Here is a 21,074-nt window from a genome sequence, read left to right on the forward strand (position 1 = left end):
ACCCCCTGTGGAAGCTGGTCCTATTCAGGCACTCTGGCAGACAATTCGGGGGGGGGGGCGTAAAACACCGTTCTCACTTCCTGCTTTCCCAAACACCCAAGGGTTCCCACCAAATGCAATGCACACTCTCAGGCCTCTCCCTCCCAGAATCGTAGAAAGGCTAACAAAGAACAGCCACGCTAGTTATGGCGAAAAAAGAATGGAGGCCCCAAGTTAGTACTTCGGTGCCCCTATTATGCACTGAGGCGAGGGGCATAGCCTGCAGTACACAAATTACACAATAGTTGGTAGAACGTGCGGCCCGCAGGGTGTTCCCTGCTCCTCCACACGGATTGGACCTACAGCATTGGCCACGCCGCCTCCATAAAGGAAGCAGGATCTCCCGCCAGGGACCAAGGGCGGATGGTGTTGTCGGCCCGCAGGGTGTTCCAGGATCCACAGGGTGGGCCTGGAAAGTTCACCGACCCTTCAGGTGAGAGGGTGGGGCCGCGGCCCATTGTTTCAACCCGGGTGGTGCCTGTAAAGTCACTGGACTCTGACGCCTGACCCAGAAGGACCCAGTATGAATATGGTGGAGCCCCCACCCCTCTTCCCCTTTTTCTCCTTCGTTTCTTTGCAAGTCTGCCCTGTTCTCCAATCTGGAACTCCACACCGAGCCCAAATCCCAACGCAAGATCCTGGCAGTGTGAAGGAAGGGGACGGACTATCCATTGAGCCGCCGCAGCAGCTACACCACTGTCCATGCCCCCACCCCTGCAAGAGGCCTACTCTCTCCTGCCCCTGACACTAATCATGCTCCTAGGGAGATTTTAAGCTACTCTTTAACCTCAATGGGGTGGCCTACCCTCCAACAAATGTGGTTCACCAATTCCGAGGGTCAATCCCTTCTGTGGCGGGTGAGAAAGTATCCACCCCAGGAACCCAATATGGGGGGAACCCTTAAGAATTCTGGCTGGCCTCCCTGTGCGGAGTTACGAAGGCAGCCTTCCAAGTCTTCAACAAGAAGTCATTGCTTCTCAAGAAACCCTGCTTGCCCCCATGGGGATCCTAGATGCCCTGCCTCTGACCAACGCAGCTGGCATTGGCACATTGGGGGTTTGTGATGTATCAGTCCACCTACTGGCCCCTCTGGCACGTGTGTCCGCCCCCTCACGCAGCTTGCCCCTTGTAAGCCCACGTCTGTTCGCTGCTCTCCCGTCCACATTGGGATCTATTCTCGACTGCACTCCGCCAGCCACGGTTGCTGCCTCTTTGGACCAAATGGACATGGAAACAGATGGAGCAACCGAAGATAAGCTTCCGCCCAGTCCCATCTGTAGCTCCTGGAGCGAGAACCTACTAGCAACAATCTCAGGGTCCAGTTCCTTTCTTCGCCTAACCCCCTTTAGGGCCCTCAAGTCCACCATCCACGGCAGTCATCCGTCCTCTGCTCCACTACTCAAGGAGGCGCATACTGTCGGAAGTTGCCCCTGCGAATAAGTGCTCTCCGAAGTAGCAGTCATCAAAAAACTGCTTTTGGTGCTGATTGATGCCCAAGGGAGGAGTGGGGAGGGGAAGGGTGGAGTGGACCCACTGGGGGAGTCTTCCAGCATGTCTCATGTTGCTACGGGATCCAACTGTCCACAGCAAATTTTGAACACAGCACCATGCGAAAGGACTGTCCTTGCATTAATGAGTCTTACACGGGAGGTCCAGTTGATGCACCCCAACGCTGATAGGGGAAACCCCACTAGTTACAATAAGCCAACTGTGCTGGCGGAGTGTCCCCCAAGCTCCCTGATAACCAACCCTCCCGGGGAGGGAGGACTGGAGCAAGTGGCTTTTGTTCAAGGGTGCGCAGTTCCAAGAGTCATGTATATGGGGGGCACAGAACTGCTACTGTTTTCCTGTATGGGGTACCTAAGCTGCCTTCGGGCAGGTGAGAGCCAAGGGATGCCCTCTCAAACAAATGTCTCCACTGGCTTCGTACAGTTGGGAACTGTCCCTTTATGGTGGGGTGCGCTAGATTGGCCGGCGAGGGCACAAACCCCCTCTGATTCTGTTAAACTGGATCAAATGGTCAGGGAAATCTTGAGAAGATCTGAGGGCTTTGTGCGGGCCCCGTATAGTGGGATTGCAATCAGCTTGCATCCCTTTTTGGGAGCCGTTGCTCCACTTGGAACTGTCACACATAGTAATGTCCTGTCTGGGGCAAACTGAACACCTCTCGGTAAAAGGCCCACGGTGGGATGTGACCGTGTCCCAAGGGTGGGCAATTAGTCTTGTGATTTTGTGGACTAGTAAAGGGACAATGTGGGATGATGTAATTGGAGCCTTCTGGTTGACTCTTTTCTCCCTTCCAGTGCCTTTTGATTTATTGCATTTGGCTATGGAGCATAGATTGTATTTCCTTATGTGTTGTGATTTTGTTTTCTTGTGTTTGATGGATTTTTGAAATCCGAATAAACTTGTTTGACTGACTGTATCCCTTTGGCACTCAACATAAGGTGGTGTGTGCCACTCTCTTATACTATAAAGGTTTAGGAGAGATACTATCCTTAAGAACTGTAGTTTACTTGAGGATAAATAAGTCTCAAAGGAGGACCCTAAGGGGGTCCCCAGCAACACTGCCCATAAGGAGCTGTGTGCTGCAATATTAAACTGCAGCTACCTTTAAGAGCTATGGAGCAAACAGACTCCATATTACAGGTAGAATACAAGGAATACAATTCCAAAAAACAGAGCCGAGAAGACTGAGTGGAAAAAGGCTCCACTCATTCAGGATTAAAAGAAAGAGGCCCATAAGCCGAGCAAAAAGTGCTTGGGGTCTCACTAGGGAAGGGGATGAAGCATGCAAATGATGAATCTCCCTAACAGAGGGTGTAGTGCATACCTTTTACACAACGATTGATGTCACTTGTCGAGTAATGGTGCAGCCGTAGACGAGGCAGTGGTTTACGACGATAACTAGCAGCAGTGCGCTTCCTGTCAACTTTTTCCGAGCAACTGACACTCCATAGTGCATCTTGGTGAGTCTGTGGGACAAGAATCCATAGAAAGAACTTTACTGGTAAGTAATTTCTCCTTCTTGGGGTTGCCAGTCTTTCACCATGCCAAGGGATTTCTAGTTTCTAACGGATTCCTCAGTTGATAATCCTATCTTCTGCACAGCTGTTCCTCAAAATGTCTGCCGCCAGGGTTCACTGCACAGCTTTGCGTCTGCTTTCAGATACCCCTGCCAAAACATGTTGAGGCCAGTATATATTGAGGTGCTGTGATCTCTGTTCCTTTTTTCTGCGCTCTCTGCTTGCTATTCAGAAACACGCTCAATGAGCTTTGATTTTCCCGAGCCATGTTTACTCAAAGGCCCCTGGCTTCAAGCTCTGCAAAGATTGTGGCTAGCAAATGTCTGTCTTGGCTCTGCATTGTGTTTGTGTCCCTTGCTTGGGCAAGGATCACAACACCCATGATTGTGGGTCGTGCTCTTCCATGCACCCGTAGGCCCTCTGGGAAAGAGCAGTGAAGATCTTCACATTTGTCCACAAGTCCAATAGGTGAGGCTCCTTGGCCTTATTCGATTTAGCATGGCGCGGAACTCTGTTCCATAGTCAGGCTGGCTCCCCACAAAGAGATGGAAAACAAGACAAACCTGTGAAGAGGTGCCACTCCCCGGGTGAATCCTCACACTGGATCCAAGGATGCTCTGGTGAGACTGGCTTCAAACAAATCCTCCACTCTGGAGTAATGGTAAAGTATTTTGAAATGATATTTTATTTCTATTGCGCTCCTACACAGATGTTTCAGAGCACGACAAGGCAAGGGAGGGGAACAGGGGAGAAACAAAACACTGATCTTACTAGGCCCAGTGGCATCAAGAACGCGCAGATGCTTGGGAGGAGGACGGAAAAAGTGTTTTGAAGTGGGAGAAGTGGAAAGTGCAGAGCAAAATGAGAACAGAATAGATACATAATTGTAAATGATAAAAGAAACAAAAAGGGTAGTGCAGCCAGCAAGTGGCAAGTGCTGATTTAAGGCAGCAGACCGGGTAGGTCAGATAAGTGCAGGAAGAACTTGCAAGAATTTGCCTTAAGAACTTTAACATCTTTGCCAAGGCAGACTTGGCGCCTCCAGCGCCTGTGAAGATTTTGGCGACGAGTCCCACTGTGCCTGTTGCCACCTGCAGGGTACCTGCTAGGGACTACTCCTGCGTGCCTATGTGCTCAGGCATCACATTTTTCGCGCCCGTTCGGACTTTGGCATTGTGGATAACAGGCCTCCTCTGGGTTACATGCGGCTCTCCATCAACACTCATGTCCAAGATGTTTAACATCTTTGACAAGGAAGGTAGACCAGTTACCCTTTGGATTAGGACCCTTCGTGTCTAGTGAAGGAGAGCGATTTCCCCAAGGAGTTCTATGTGGAAGGTGAGGAGGTGCTGGGGTTGGCCAAAGACCTACAGGCGATCTGTGCCCTCGACGCATCGCCTGAGATGGGAATTTTGCCAGCTCCCACTCCTTTTAAGACTCAAGCCGCTTTTTAGCGGGTGATTGCTAAGGTGGCCGATTATATGGGACTTTCTGCTCCATCCAAAATTAAGATCTGTAATGACCTGTTTGGTTTTCACGACAATGCCTCCAAGTAAGAGACGCTCCTGCCCTTCAATGAGGTAGTGCAGGCCCCTTTGCCGGAAGTATAGGAGAAGCCTGCTTCTGCTACAGCAGTTGACCGAGCTGCAAAAGAAACACTGTCCTGCTCCGTCCGCTTCATGTTTTTGTCCGCTGATGTGCCTCCAGAAAGTTGATGTTTCGGGCTGCAACTTCTAACCTGAACACCTCCATCTTCCCTTCCACCTCAAAGTGTACAATAAGTGACTAGATTCCTGGGGGATGGCGTTCACAATGGCCAGTCTTGCCCTACGTGCTGTGAATGCCTGTTGCGCCCTGGTTGTCTGAACACATCCCTGAGGGCAATATGTGGGCAAGCTTTCTGGTCGTGGTCATTGATGGCAAGGAGGCTTCCCACCAAATGTTGCAATCAGGACTGGAAATAGCAGATTGTGTATGCATGTCCATTTAGTTATTGTACTTTTGTATGGCGCCTATACACCAGTGTTTCCATTGCCATAGGTTTGTTGTCAGAGGTCACTTGTGGTTTGGGTCGTCTGAATTTGCTGCCAATGTTCTAGCCAAACATTTGGGCATGCCCTTAGATGATCACGATCTATTTGGAGCCAACTCGGATGATGCCCTCCTCAAGGGTCAGTCATAGGAAGCAGTGGCTAAATCCTTGGTTCTAACTTTGCAGCTGCCACCAGCTAACGGTAGGAGTTTTTCTTTCCTCCCCAGCCTATGTCCCAAGAGGTTGTGGCCTGTCTGCCCCAGGAAGACTGCAAGGCAGGTGTTTCCGGAGAGGTAGAGGTGCCCAGAAAAAAGGTGCAGCGTGGCCACCGACCAGTCCGCGCCCAAGAGTGCCAAACCTCAGCATCTGGCTGTGCCACTCCACACTGGTTGGGAGGATGTTTTCTCTATTTAGCTCTGAATGGTCATGGACCACATCTGATGCTTGGGCTTGCAGGTCATTTGTCATGTATATTGTGTCTCATTCATACAGCGTCCCCCGAACCAAGGTCGACAGCGCAACACCCTGTCTCCAAATCCCATCCTCCTAAGATCTGACAGCTTCTTTTAAAGTGCACAATAGAAATGGTACTGCACTCAGAACGAAGCAGGTTGTCCTTTTCCGATTTTCTGGACTTGGAGGACTGGGGCTTGCGTCCCATTCTGGATCTGCGACTGCTGAATTTGCAAGAACAAATTCAAGGTGGTTATTCTAGCCCAGATACTGAACGCCTTCGACTTGCCGGACTGGTTGGTATCCCTGAACCTTCAAGATGCCGACTTCCATGTACCTATTAATTGGAAACACAAGACGCGCCTAAGGTTTGTGGTGGGGCCAACATCACTATCGGTTAAGTCTTGCCATTCAGTCTTTCTTCAGCTTCCTTGGTTTCCACCAAGCTCCTAGCGGTGGCGACGGCTCGCCTCAGGAGGGGGGCGGGCATTCATGGATTTCACTGCCTCCACTGCCTCTGTTTTTCCCTGAACTATAAAGTCTTGGGTTTCATGGTCCCAGTCTCTCCGATTTGATCGTATTTGTCTTAGACACTCGCCTCGGCATTCCAATCCGAGTGGGCGAACATCTTTTGGATGGCCAATGTTGTTCAATCTCAGGAACAAGCCTCAGCCTTCCTGCACCTTCTAGGCCTCATGGTCTTCTGCAACCTAGTAGTGCCCCAGATGAGGCTGCACGCGAGATAGTTTTGGTGGCTTTTTGGTTGCTAATGGTCGTAGTTTCAGGGCTACAGGTTGGATCTTTTACAGGTGTGACTAGGTGTTTCAGGATTTACCGTGGTGAGCTACACAAGACAACTTGCCGAAAGGTGCTTTGTTTCATCAACAATTGAGCCCAGGTGAATTGTCATGGACGTATCTACGAATTGTTGGGGTACTCGTTTGAGACGTAACGGTGAGCGTACTGTGGGCACCCGTGGATTCTCAGGAAGACCACTTGCTGGAGCTGAGGCTGATCCGCCTGGCCCTGGTTGCTTTTCTCCCATCTGTAAAAGGGGAGCCTGCTGATCCTGATGGGCAAAATATTGCCCATGCACTACCTCAACAAACAAGGTGCTGTGAGGTCCTTACCTCTGTGCAGAGAAGCAATGCAACACTGGTTCTGGGCTCTGGAGTGCAGTCTGACGGCTGACTATCTTGCCGGGCGAGAAAATATTTCTGGAGATGATCTCCTTTTGAGGGACTTCTCAAGTGGACATTTTCGCTTCCACTGTCAACCGAATAGTGCAAGTTGTTAGACTCCTGGAAATGTCCAAGTCCGAAGCTTTGGGGGACACAGTCGAGTGGACTTTCAACCTCCTTTGTGTTCCTGTCAATCCCAGTCATTCCGCTGGTTTTCAGGAGACCGTGCCAGGTCTAACCAACTTGAACTTGGCCCTTTTGGACAGAGCCTGGAGAAGGTGGTATCCACAGCTGTTAAACAAGTCAATCTGCCCTCCCTGTGTTAGGGAGAATTCTCTGTTAAGACTAATTTCCCAAACCTAGTGAGTCCCCCAGCAGCTTTGCTGGATTTTTGGGGTTTATTTTTTTCTCCTGCTAAGAGTGAGACTCTTTTTCTCCCACTCTTAGACGTGATTTGAGATATCCTTTGACTTTGTAATGTGTTTTATGGGCTATGGGGTCTTTAACTCCATAGGGTTTCATGTGGTTTTTGGTAAGTGTGTTACATAGCCCGCTCAGTGCAGTAACACACGGGTGTCATAGTGACCCCCAAACATAGACTCCATACCCTGGGACTGACTACTGTCCCCCAGGGCATGTAAAGTCACCATTGACTTTACTAATCTTAAATTGGGAACAGAACCAGTACAAACCATCATATTGTGGAAGTACTGGTAGGGGTAATTGGATTGCCCCTGGGTCTGTTTTTCGAGGGGGCACTGTGTGGCAGTGGTTACCACGCAAAATATTCCGCCGGAATATTTTCTATGGGATTTTCCCATTCATTTTAAACGCACCACTTTTTTGTGCAATGTTAAAGATACTGCCGGGTTATTTATTTAATATTTATTCCCCGGTTGGGTCTTTTTGCCAGAACTCAGTTTAAAATGGCGTTTGTGTTTGCCTCTGTAACTCCAACCCAAGTCGAGCCCTTTGTTCCACTTTTTGGCGGGCTTCTACACAGAAGCCTCCAAAAGTGGTGCCACTCTGTCTGGGTCTACAGGATGTGTGGGAGGGGGGGTTTAGGCACCCTGGACTGAGTTGCCTTGGCAACTCTAGTCGCACTCTTGTGTGATTGGCCCAGTGGTGAGCCGCCCGACAGCTAGGAAAGATGAATGGGGGTTTGCTGCATAAAAGCAGGGCTTTGTGGACTGGAACTTGAGAAGTCGCCACAGGACCAAAGAATCCGAAGAGGGAGAAGCTGAGCCGACCTGCAACGACGACGCCACCGGTGGAGCCCTGCTGAACCGCCTCACCACTTTTCCCGACAGAGAAGATCTTCATTCCGAGGAGTCTTCTGTTATGGTCACCTGGCTCCCACAAGGGCGTTGGTCGGACCCGGACAGCTGCGGTCTTCACCCACGTATTGCGTAGTGCAGCGATGACTGACTGGATCTGCCCTCCTAATCTTGTCTGCTTAACCCGTAGAAATATTCTCCTGCAAGTGGAGAGATGGATTTAGCCACTTGTGGATTCATGTGATGGCACCCCCACAGTCCTCCCCAACTAATCACCTTCGAAATGCCCTCACAGCAATCTCACCTTATATTCTTGAAAGATGAGCTCTCCATCCTGCGTGGATTTGCAGGGGCGCGTCGATTCCAGTTACTTCACTGGTTTGAAGGCACGGGAGAGTTTCGGAGAGTATTGACTCTGAGGTTCCTGGTGAGGACCAGTAAGTATTAAATTCATAGAGTTCAATATGTCCGATGTTCACTCTTGTTCCCCCCCTTGTTCCCCCCTTCCTTTCTTGTCTTGCAGCTGGCTCGTGAAAAGATGCTCTTGTGGCAGCTGGTGGCGCTCAGGTAAGAGTCTGTATTACCCAGCGCTGTCCGGTAAATGTTGCACGTGGAAAATGTGGTGTTTTGTCTCTTTACAGATGTGGCACGTGAAAATATGGAGTCACAAAAGGATGCCTCAGTGGTAAATCAGGTAAGTCTATGGTGGTAAGAATTATATTTATTGGTTCCCTCGGCTCACCTTGTGGTATTATTTTGTCTTCTAGGTGCCGAAGTTCGGCGAAGAAATGATGGAGGCAGCGTCGAACCGATTGATGCTGTGAAGACTGGTGAGTATGGCGCAGCGCTGCAGCTGGAGGTGCGGCGCGTGCAGAACTGATGTTTACAGGTCCGTAGACGAGATCGATCCAGAATCAGGTGTGGAATAGAAATAAGTTTGTTTTCTAACCTTGTCCCTTTCTTTCCTCTTTGTTTTAGGAGCTCCGGATTCGAGGCGGGCGTGGCAGAAGACTGGATGCAGGCTGCAGGCACGGTAAGCGTTACGCTGCTGGATGCAGAATATCGCGAAGCGTGTTTTTCTGGTCGGGCGTGGTTTAAATAGCCTCAAAAGTAGTCCCAGGTAAGAAGTCCCTAGAAGCACACCCGAGTAAAAAATAGTCCCTGTAGAAAAATAGTCCCTTTCAGGCTTCATGTTGGATTGGAGTCATTTGCAACATGGTCTGCCTGAGGTAAGTAATGACTATGAGCCTGGCGCCTTAGGCGCTAGGACTGATTTCCACTATTAGCCTGGTGCCAGGACTTAACCCAGATAGCCCCTAGCCGGGGCTGCTAGTTTTACTAAATGTCTAGATGCCTGCTCCCGGGGCTGATGGGCTTGATCCGGATGCCTGGGTAGTAGGCATCATCACATCTTCTTCCTTTGACTGGTGGGGATAACCAGTTTGCCCGTCTTTTCGTCTTTCCCAGATCATCTTGTGGCCGCCTTGCCTGTGCCATGCACCCCGGCAACCAGGATAGCACGATTTACCACTACAGCGAATAAAAGGGTAGTACCTTTTAACCGGAGAACTTCGCGGCTGGTTTCCTCCCTGGCAGTGCAACGACCTTCAGCTTTCCTCCATGTCGAGATCTTCTCTTCCTCTGGACGACGCCACGACTTGCACCCGCTGCCAGGAACAACTGCCCCCGCTGGAGGATCCTCTCCATCTTAAAGGTACTGTGCACGCCTAGCCTCCATTGCAATGGTCTGTACAGGGTGACTACTAAATCCTCGACTTAACCACCTGGGCTGACTCTAGGCTGGCTAACTGAACTTTTCTGAGCTGAACTAATCCTCTTTTTGAACTCTCTGCAAGACTTTTCAAGCCTCTTAAACTGTGTGATCTTGGGCGCATTGGTGTTCTACTCTCTCTCTAAGAGGGAGCCTGGCCTCTGAACTTTTGGATCACAAGTAGACTTTGACTTTCCTGCCTTGCTGGGTGCTTCTTGGGGATTAGTGTTGTTCTTTCCTAATTTCTGCCTTTTCCCTCCCTTTTTTTGTTAACTTATTGGAGTGCCATCTTTAGTTAAGCGCTCACCTCTGTCTGAAAATAAAGTGGTGTTAACTAAGACTTATCTAATAAGGAATATGGGATGTATTTAATAGTGACTGTGTTTTGAACTTGCTTACAATAATAGTGCTGGAGTGTTTCTATAAGTGTGTCTTTAAATAAATAAATAATATACTTTGATACCAAAGCTCTGGTCAGTGTCTGCTTGTGCTACTGTATTTTGTTACCTATCTTCTATACTCTATATACTGTCTAACTCTTCTTGAGAGACGTCTGGCTGCTCAGCCACAGCTACCAGGTAAATCTGGGTGGTACAGACTGCTACCAATTGGGTTTACTGCCAACACCTGTAGTCTTAAGCCTTTTGCAGTGGTCCCTAAGGGAACTGCACAGGTTTCTGCCTAACACCCTGGCACCTTCTGAGAAGTGTCAACTTGCTCTCCCAATCAGAGGGGTGAATCCTCCATCAGAACATCAGCTGCCTGAATCTTCATGCTTGCCTACTGAGAGCCTGAGATACAAGGAGTGGGACTTGTCGGATGCCATTCTCTGTGCTCCTTTGAGACCGGAGGCCTGCTAGGAAATCCATTTATGCATGCAGATGGTATACATTTTCAATTTGGTGCCGGGAGATGGATCTGGATCCTTTATCCTGTCCGCTATTCGCTGTGTTGCATTTTCTGCTATTGATGGCACAGCAGGCCTTCAGATGGACACTGTGAAAGGGTTACTTCACTGCTATTTCAGTTTTCAAGAAGTCCCCATAACGGGGCTAGTTTATCGCAATCCCCACTGTTATGCAGTTCTTGCTGGGCTTTGTAACCAGTTTCCTCCCCACCAGAATTTGTGATTCTGGTGTGGGATTTGAATTTTGTCTTCCCATTTCTTTGGTTTTCTTCAAGGAGAAGGTGCCTCGAAAGTGGTCTCGGATTTCCATCTCTCTCAGAAGCTCCATCTGCCTGTGTTTTTTCCTACACCTAATCCTGCCAAGGTAGAGTTAACTATTCAGGGCCAGCACTGTGTGCAGTCGATCGAAGTCCTACACGTCTTAAACTAAAGAAGCTAGGAAAGATTACCAGCTTTTTGTTGGTTATGCTGGGGCTCCTGCTGAGGGTAGTCCCTGTCCTGGACCTTTACCAGTCCGCAACATGGGCGTCCTTGCACAGATTTGCCAAGCTTTTCTGCTTTCATTATCTTGCCGTCCAGGGTGCTTATTTTGGTAGGGCAGTCCTCCAGAGTTTTCTGATTTAGATGGTGTCCTTGCTTCCTCCATCCTACAGATGTACATGCTGCTTTGGTAGCCTTTCATAGATAAGTAATCCTTGGATGAAGGAATTCATTAGAAGAAATAATCTTATCTCTAGTTCATGTTCTTGCTGATGGATGCTCCTCCCATGGATTCCTCATTGCCCTCCCTACCTTCCCTTCGTGGTGGTACACCATCTGTTCTATAGTCCCTCTGATTCATAGTGCTAGGTGAAAAATGGTGTTGCTGAGGTCATGGGGAGCCGTACCGCTATATATACTGGGCACAGCGTCATGTCTGCCACATAGAGGCATTGGCTGGAGCCATGCTGTACCCATGGTGGCGGGAACATTTACGGAGAACTGCTTGTCTGGGATAGGGATATCGTAGATGAGTAATCCGTGGGATAAACATCTATCGGTTAACATTACTCAGAGGCTTTTAATTTGCCTACCATGTAGACCTACATGGAAGATGTATGTTACTAAAGAAGGTGCACAGTAGTGCACCATGTAAAAAGATGACACTGCAGCCAGCCTGTCTGGAGCACACTGCCTGAATGAGACAACCCACCCAGGGAAGAGAAAAGTACGGCACATGGTCCCTTAAATGCCTAGTCTTGGCTACCATTCGTACTACCCAGAAATCCAAAAGGGGGGGCAGCCAATGAGACTTGCTTGTGCAAAGAAGTTAGTGGCAAGTGAGGATGAAAAGGATTCTTTCTTAAGCAAAAAGGTTAGGAACCAAAACAGTCAGCAAATGAGACCTTGCCGGGAGCACTCTTTTCTTCCTATAACGCAAAAAGGCGTCGGCAGCATGCAGCCTTCAGAAGCAGAGCTGCTGCCAGCCAGTGAACTCTGCAGCTACCCCAAAAATATTTAAGACCGGTTTTGGGTACCCTAACATGGGAAATTTGAGTACTGAATGAGTAGTTCAAAGCTCAGGACTCACGATTTTGGATCCGAACAGCAGGCAAGTAATTTATTCATTTTGCAAGTAACTTGAATATCTACCTCTCATTTAGTCATTCACCACCACTTTCGTCACCCTTGCAGAAGCTTGCAACATAGGTTCCACAGCCTTCCATGTCATGGCCACACTCATCCAGTCATTTACCTTCCCCACTTCCAATATTGAAGGTACTTTGATATTGTTAATTTTTACAGGTGCTAAAGTGGAATTTTCCTGCTCCCCGTGATGAGTACATTGAACAGCTGAAAACGCAGATGTCTGGCTGTCTTGCCAAATGGTTACAGGATGAACTGTTTCATGCTGACTTCCAGCGACACATTAAGGCACTGGCTGTGATGACTGATGTAAGTACTTCATATGGTCTGATGTGCATGATATGTCTGGTGTATTACTTTCCTCCTGTATAAGGGTGGGATTTGAGAGGGCCATGCAAGGGAAACTATATATTCTTTGTCGTATCTACCCTGTTTATGTTGAGTCCATTCAGAGGATGCAGTGGCCTTCTTAGCACTCCCCGAAGGTGATCAAGAGACGTGCAAAACAAATGGCAATTGAGTCCTTCGTACTTGAATGAAAACGTGTCTCCACTGACCAAATTATTGCCATGATGAGTTCCCTAGAATGTGTGGCCACTAGTAATTATTCAACAGATAGAATGACACTGCAGACAAAACAGCAATACAATAATGTGCCAATAACACTTTTATTTAAATAAAGTGAATGCTTAAAACCCATTCATATAAAACATGTATACAATCCTTTTTAGGTGTGAATTAAGTGATAAAGAACTAGATACTGATTACTTGTGTGAGTAAACTTGAAACTCTGAAGAGCGATCTACCCCAGACCGTTTGTCTTCGGCACCAGCTCGTTCCTACACCCCTATATCCTCAAGCTATTGATGGTGGCATTTAGAGCACTAATACTGGGGCAGTGTTTCATTGTGGGAGGTTTGTTCTCTTTTTAGGGACAACTAAACTTGTTGCTTTTGCCCCTTAATGTTTTGGCCCTTTTACCTCTTGTACTTCTAGCTCAGTGCGACTTCAGTAGGAGTCCAAATTCCTCTCTAACCTTTTTTCGCATTTGGTATCATGGTAACCCATACTTCTGCTGCAATAGGTGTGCTCTTTAAACACCCCATTCTTACCCTGGGATGGTTATTTCAACCTAAATTAGTTTTAGGGAGTATGCTCGTAGCATGGGTAATTTAGTTTTTTATTCACCATGTATTTCAGCCAATTTATAGCCAGTGTACTTTTTTAGTATCCGTCTGGATATGGTTAGGGTAGAATTTCATTTTAAGGAATCCCTTGCATTTTTCCTCATTGATTTTTGGGTTCTCCAAGTTATGTTGGTGGTCAGATGGATTTCTAGCTGAAGTGCCACTACCACTGCACCCTTTTTTCGCCCCTGAATTGCACACTAGTCTATGGGTGCTTCTTAAGCACTCTGATTATATAATCGTACTTAACGTTTTAGGGAGTAAGCTGGGGACCACTAATATTTAGTTTTGGCTTTACCTGGGTTGCATGCAGATGTAGCCATTAGGCCAATGTTCACTTATGGTAGCAATTGGGGTATTTTATATCTGTGTATTTTTAAGTTCAACTCCTTTCCATTTTGTTGTATGGGTTACCTTGAGAGAACACAAGGCAGTAGTAAAAATGGCTGTTGGACACGTGGGCTCTTTGTGAGCACCTAGTGGCAATCTCCATATTAATTTAAACCAGTTTATACCAGTTCCTGGTGGTGGACGGGTCAATACACTTGCTGCGGGGATGGGCCTTGGCGTTTAGAGTTTTTTTTTTTTTAGGCAAATCTGATTGGCTGGCCATCAAAACTTTTATTTCAAGTGATTGCATTCTCCCACGGATTCCTCATCTTGGTTGATGGTTCTCCAGCTTGGGGTCTTGCATGGATTCACAGGCACATGAATATTCACCTTGGACAGGTTGGGAATCTTCGGTAAAAAGAAAGCAGTTCGCTTTAGATAGTCTCCTCTATCTCCAATCATTCCTTTGCGTCATTCTGCCACCAGCCAATGACATTTGTCCTCCTAAGCTCCACCCCTAGAGGCCATCTTCTTTTAAAGGAATCACTAGGTAATTCCCCCCCTCCCCCGCAAGCAGTTCAAATAGGGTGATGTGTGCTGAACCCATAAAGTAAAGGTAATTAAGAAAGGGGTCATCTTGCTAGTCTTGGGAACAGTGGTTCACCCTAGAAAATGTAGTTTAACATTAAGAGAATTCAAGGGATTTCTCAGTGGCACTGCACAAAAAGGTGCCATCACAATGCAAAAGCAGATGCCTATGGAGTTTACCAGACTCCATAAAACAGCGAGGAACATAGAAAACCATTCTCAGGAAAACACATGGAGTGAGAAAAAGGTCCCACTCACTCGGAAAAATTAAAAGGCTGTTGTCAAGGAAAAGAACTGGGGGTCTCTAAGGTTAAAGGGAATTAGCACATAAATGAACTTCTGATGTTTGTTAATCTGCTTAGAATCACATGCTGTGCATAGTCCGACATCCAGTGGTCACTGCGGAGTATTGCATTTTGTTTTTCGTCGTCGAAAAGGGGACGTCGACAAGGCGTGTCTTTAACACTATCACTATAGTGACGTGCAGTGTACCCACAAACCCTCACGCGTCGAGGTCCCTCAGATTGTTTTTTTCTGCCCAGTTATTGGTCGCCTTTATGCGGAGCTCCTCGAGAGACATTGCGAAATCATTTCCTTGACCCTTGGTCGTTTTATTATTATTAACTATCACATAGATCCCTCCCTCGACATAGCTGCCAAGCTGTTCTCTGCCGAACAAGATCTTCGACGGAGGGACGAGCGGAGGGGATCCTTTGGCGCTGCCGAACACGTGGCCGGTCCTCGCCGGCCTAACACAGTAGGGAGAGTGGGGTTGTTGGTCATTTCTTTGTTAACACTCTGAGTATGCCTTTCTCTTTCCCCTCCCTCTCTTTCGAGGTCGTAATCACATTTCATGCCCTCAGCTATGGAGAGGACGCCCTTTAGGTTTTGCCCGCGTTGCAAGGGCAAGTTTACCTGGAAGGACAAGCACAAACGGTGTAACCGTTGCTTGCCCCTCGATCACAGAGGATGGCTGTGCGGCCTGTAAGTTACTTAAACCCAAAACTTTAAAGGACCGCAGGGTCAAAAGGTGGGCAGCCTATGCGATGTCTAGGTCTGACTCCTCGCCAGCTGCCGCCGCCGCCGAATGTGACGCGGACTGTGATTACACGGCCTCCGCAACGGAGGTTGTAGACCTCTCGAAGGAGCGTTCCTGCTCCTCCTCGTCCCTGGCCCTGACAAGCTCGGCTCACGCCCCGCTTATGGGGATGAACAACCCGGCCACAAGGACGAACACAGAAAAACACATAAGCACAAACCCCACGGCACGCATTCGTCAAAGACGAAGGCAGCCATAGCGTCAACGGAGGCGTCAGGCCCACCGGCGTCTTCCGCCGACCGTAGGGGTCGCAAGCCCTCCCCGCCACCACTTCCGCGACTGGGTTTTCTGTAAATAAGGGCGCTAACCCCAAATCCTCAGGCGCCTCGCAAGAGTGCGTACGTTGCCAGTAAAGACTCACCATTGTCTAGTGCGCCGGTCGGGCGATCCCTCGACGGAGAAGCTGATCGCCTCGCGCGTATAGCTTCCAAAGACGGCCAGAGACGGACGGCGGGTGACACATCGAAAACCGCTCACAAGGCCAAAAACGCAGAGGACGCCGGAGGATAGGCTGGGACAGCTCCCACTGTCGACAGAAGACCCTAGCCAGCGAGAGGGTTTCTTAGAAGGTGAAGTGACTCTATCTTCGACGCTATGGGACAGAACTAAGCAACTACAGGGAGAGGGAACTCCCTTTTCGCTCCCAGACCGCTCTGGCCTACCTTACTGGACCGTAGAGAGAGGTTCCAATCATGTATGGACAAGCTAGACAGGTTCATGGCCATCGCAGAAAATAGGACACCCAAGAGGCCAAGGGAGGTACTCCAGGAGGGGCCATGGGCTAAATACCCAAAGCTCTTTAACCCCCTACAGGAAGACATGAACTCTTACGACCTCACTGAAGAGGACTCTCACTTCCAGGAAGAGGATGAGTTTGTGAATAATGAAGACCAACAAGAGGGAGAAGGTTTTCATGATGACACTAACATAGGTGAGGAGGGCTACGAGGAGGACCCAGGTGAAGTTGGCTTACAGCCCTGGCAGTCGCCATCAGGGTCTACAGACCCCGACATTATAGACATTTCTTCTCCTCAGACCACACCGGTCAGGAACCCATCTCCAGTAGACGATCAGCCCACCTTCAATGCGCTACTGAGGAAGGCAGCAGCGCATTTTGAAGTTGAAACTGGGGAGGTCACCCCAGATACTGATTTCGTCGAAAGAATTATTAAAGAAAAACCTCCCACTAGTCAAACTATTCCTATCCTCGCCTCGGTTAAGAGACGACTCACCCCATCGCTGTCCACCCCCGCGCTGGTAAGAGGGGTCAATCCAAGAATCGAGAAATTGTTCTCACCCTTTCAGTCAGACCCATTATATATCAGGGGTCACTCAGTCCCGGACTCCGTAGTGGTGACTAACACAAGGAAGAGGGCTGGGGTTCCACTGTCAACCAGCGAGGCACCCCCAGATAAAGAAGGGAAAAAGCTTTATGCCTTGGGCAAAAGAATTTCTGCCTCGGCAGCATTTTCAATTAGGATTGCCAATAATAATACATTGTTGGCAAGCTATGCTGATGCTCAATGGGGAAAGCTTAAGCAGGACATCGAAGAAGCCCCTGAACCTCTAAACTCGCTTATTGGCTACAGTTACAGAAGGAGCTCTGGTCAACCAGAGCATCATTAAGAACACTCTTGATGCGGCAGAAACTGCTGGCCGTTCTTTGGTGCAGGGAATTCTGCTGAAGCGTCACGTCTGGCTTCGCAATTCCGGTTTCAAGGCAGAAACGCAGGCGTCACTCATTAATAAGCCAGTAGAAGATTCAAATCTCTTTGGAAGGGCAGTGGACGATGCACTGGAAAATGCGAAGAAAGAATTCGACACCATAAAGACCTTAGACCAAATCTCAAAGCCTCGAAACGGGCGGGGATTTGGTAACAAGCGCTTTTTTCATGGCCAACGCCAACAACAGCAACAGCATTACACTGCGGGCAACTGGCCCTCTAATCAGGGTACCAGTAACCAGTATAACCAAAGAGGTCAACGCTGTGACAAGGACAGAGGCCGGGGCTCCAGCCCCAGAGGCACCCCAGCAAGTAACACCAAATGACCCGAAGTTTCGGGTCCCCTCCCATGCATCTCCGGTTGGGGGCGGGATAACATTGTTCCTTTCATAATATCATACCGGTGGGTATTGTCAACCGTAGCCCACGGGTACTGTATAGAGTTCAATCGGTCCCCCACCTCCAGACCTCCAAGGGGACGACGCCTGTCGCCAGAACACCTCGTCATCCTCCTGCAAGAAGTAGAACAGCTGCTACAGAAAGGAGCAATAGAGGTCGTGCCCCTATCTCAGGTATTGGAAGGTATTTATTCAGTGTACTTCCTTGTACCCAAAAAGGACCTAACCATGCGCCCTGTACTAGATCTGCGCCCAGCGAACAAATTTGTAAAACCACAAAAATTTCGTATGGTAACATTACAGGAGGTAATTCCCCTGCTATCTCAGGGGGACTACATGACAACACTAGACATGAAAGATGCATACTTTCATATTTTGATGTTGCCAGCGCACAGAAAATACCTCCGGTTCATGATAGAGGGCAAACAGTACCAGTTCAGAGTGCTACCCTTCGGCATAGCATCTGCACCGAGGGTATTCACGAAGGTAATGGCAGTGGCAGCGGCCCACCTGCGCAGGTTGTCCATACCGGTGTACCCTTACCTCGACGATTGGCTCATAACAGGGGAGTCCTACGAGACCTGCTTCTCAAACACCAAGAAGACAGTAGACCTTTTGTTCCAACTGGGCTTCTCCATCAATGAGAAGAAGTCCAGCTTAGACCCCAGCCAAATCAAACAATTCCTAGGGGCTCTAATTCGAACAAAGGACGGCCTCGTCTTCCCCTCCAACGAGAGGGTCCAAAATATGCTGTTTCAGATCCCTCAATATGTGGCCGGTCGAGTGGTGATGGTACGCAAAGCAATGCGCTTGCTAGGAATGATGGCGTCATGTATTTATTTGGTACCTCACGCGCGCCTGCGCCCAATGCAAGAGTGGCTCAAAAGCCAGTGGTGTCAGGCCAGCGGACAATGGGACGATCTAGTGGTGGTCTCACAGGCCTTGGTTCTCTCGCTACGGTGGTGGTCGAAGGAGAACCTGGTAATAGCGAAACCGTTCGCCACCCCCGCAGTGGAAGCCACTCTAACCACAGACTCATCCCTCACAGGATGGGGGGGCTCACCTATCCCATCAAACTGCTCAGAGTCTGGATTCCGAGCATAGCTTCCAAGCACATAAACTTATTAGAGCTACTTGCGGTGTTCAAGGCACTAAAAGCCTTCCAGACACACCTACAAGGGAAGACAGTGATGGTCCTCACGGACAGCACCACAGCCATGTACTACCTCAACAAGCAAGGGGGCACTCACTCTCCAGGACTGTCCAAGCTGTCCCAGAACATCTGGAAGTGGGCTCTCAGACACATGTTCCTATTGTCACAACATGTACCAGGTGAACTCAATCTGCTAACAGACGAACTCAGCAGAGACTTCCCTCTGCCCTCAGAGTACGAATGGCAGTTACACGAAGACATAGTCTTCGACGTCTTCACACAATGGGGCTTCCCAGAAATAGACCTGTTCGCAACTCTGGAGAACTCACAATGCCTAGATTACGCCTCCAGATACCCACAGAACCGCTCCAAGGGGAACGGTCTCTGGATACCATGGTCAGGGAAATTTGTTTACGCTTCAACACCCCCCCCCCCCCCCCCCCGACTCCTCTGCTGAACAAGATAGTGCACAAGATGCACCAGGAACCAGTCACCATGATACTGATAGCCCCGATGTGGGCCCGCCAACCATGGTTTGCGCACCTGATGGAGATGTCCCTGTCCCCACCATTGAAACTGCCCTGCCCGTACAACTTGCTGTCACAGGACAAGGGCAAGACACTACACCCATGCCCACAGAACATGAACTTAGCAGCCTGGCTCCTGAGGTCATAGAATTTGGCCATTTACAACTCTCTCAGAGATGCATGGACATTCTCAAAGAAGCTAGAAAACCCAACACTCGCCACTGCTATTCTAGCAAGTGGAAGAGATTTGTCATCTGGTGTAGAGGTAAGAGCATCAACCCAGTCCACTGCTCTCCCACACAAATTGTCCTTTACCTGACCCATTTACTGGACTAAGGTCTACTTAGAATCACATGCTGTGCATAAAGTCCGACATCTAATGGTAATTGCAGAGTATTGCATCTTGTCTTTCGAGGATCGAAAGGGGACGTCGACATGGGCGTCCCTGTAACACCATCCCTAATGTGAAGTGTAGTGTGCCCAAAATCCCTCGCACGTCGAGGTCCCTCAGTCTGTTTTTTTTCTGCCCAGCTAGCTGGTCGCCTTATGCAGATCTCTTAAAAATTGCAAATTTAATTCTTTGTCCATTACCTGCGGTCATTTATATATTCGTCCCCTTTGACTACTTATCTGTCACTGCAGAAGACAACTCCAGACTTCGACGGCTGGTGCTCCGGTCGACGGTGTGGACCACGTGATCCAGGCCTTCTGCCCAGCCTATTCAGTAGGGAGAGTGGGGTCTGGGGCTCAATTTCTTTTGAATAATGCATTTCCTTCTCCCCTCTTTGCCCTTATGGTTTTGCTGTCGCTTTAAACCTGATCTATGGACAGGACACCTTTTTAAAATGTTGCCCTTCTTGTCAAGGCAAGTACCCTTGAAAGGACATGCACCTGAGGTGCAATAAGTGTCTCCCTCAAGATCTCCATTAGCGTCTGGTCGGTCTTGCCAGCTCTTGTGTCCTAAGATGATTAAAGAATGGCAAGTTAAACGGTGGGTGGCCTATGCCATGATGCAAGCCGAGGTTAGCTCCCCTGCCGCCACAGGCGCGGAGAGTGACGAGGAATTGAGCGACCGCCATGGCTCTGACACGGATGCAATTGACCTATCTTCGGAGCGGCCATTCTAGAGTCGTCCGGCCCAGGCAGGCCGGCCACCAGCTCTATCGGGAGTGCACCCCCCTCCCCCCCCGGCGACAGGGACACACACACACTACTCACAAAGGTAAACACAAACTGCCCCCCCCCCCCTCCCCCCCCCCCTCTGAGCTGCCTCAAAGGAATTGTCGGGGCGGTCAAAGACGCCAACGGGTACGTCAAGTACCTCGACGGAACCCACCGATCCGCAGGGTCGGCAGCCCTCCCCGCAAACCACCAAAGTGCCATGCGTCCGGGCAGTCTACTGACAAGGGCGTCGGCACCAAGTTTCATAAGAGCATTGAGACGCCTCTTCAGAGTGCGCAGACGCAGAATGTTAAGGCGACGTCGAAGACTACGGCAAAGCCACTAGAACAGTCGAAACCTCTCCTAGAGGTGCCAAACATACACAAGTCTTGCAAAGATTTTTTCAGGGGCTAATAAGCCCCAAGTCCAGTCGAGTGGTTAGTCCAAACGTCGAAAAAGGCAGGAAGACTATTCCGAAGGTCCCCAGCCCCTGGCTACAACTTTCAGATAAATCTCAACTCACTAAGCATTCAGTCCCCCAAAAGGAGCCCTTACCGCCTCCAGACTCCTCTGGCTCTGCCTTACAGACCAGAGA

General features: G+C 49.2%; 1 protein-coding gene across 3 annotated transcripts in view; it reads left to right on the forward strand.

The window, feature by feature from the left end:
- CKAP5 (cytoskeleton associated protein 5) overlaps positions 1-21,074 on the forward strand; it is a 1,593,334-nt gene that overhangs the window by 1,022,750 nt on the left and 549,510 nt on the right. For all 3 annotated transcript variants that reach the window (XM_069623197.1, XM_069623199.1, XM_069623198.1), the window contains exon 29: positions 12,472-12,621. In XM_069623197.1, the coding sequence (XP_069479298.1) occupies positions 12,472-12,621 (150 nt within the window). The remainder of the gene's footprint in view (positions 1-12,471; positions 12,622-21,074) is intronic.

Source organism: Ambystoma mexicanum, chromosome 11 (genome assembly GCF_040938575.1).
Source record: "Ambystoma mexicanum isolate Mex_15411 chromosome 11, UKY_AmexF1_1, whole genome shotgun sequence".
Classification (NCBI taxonomy): domain Eukaryota; kingdom Metazoa; phylum Chordata; class Amphibia; order Caudata; family Ambystomatidae; genus Ambystoma; species Ambystoma mexicanum.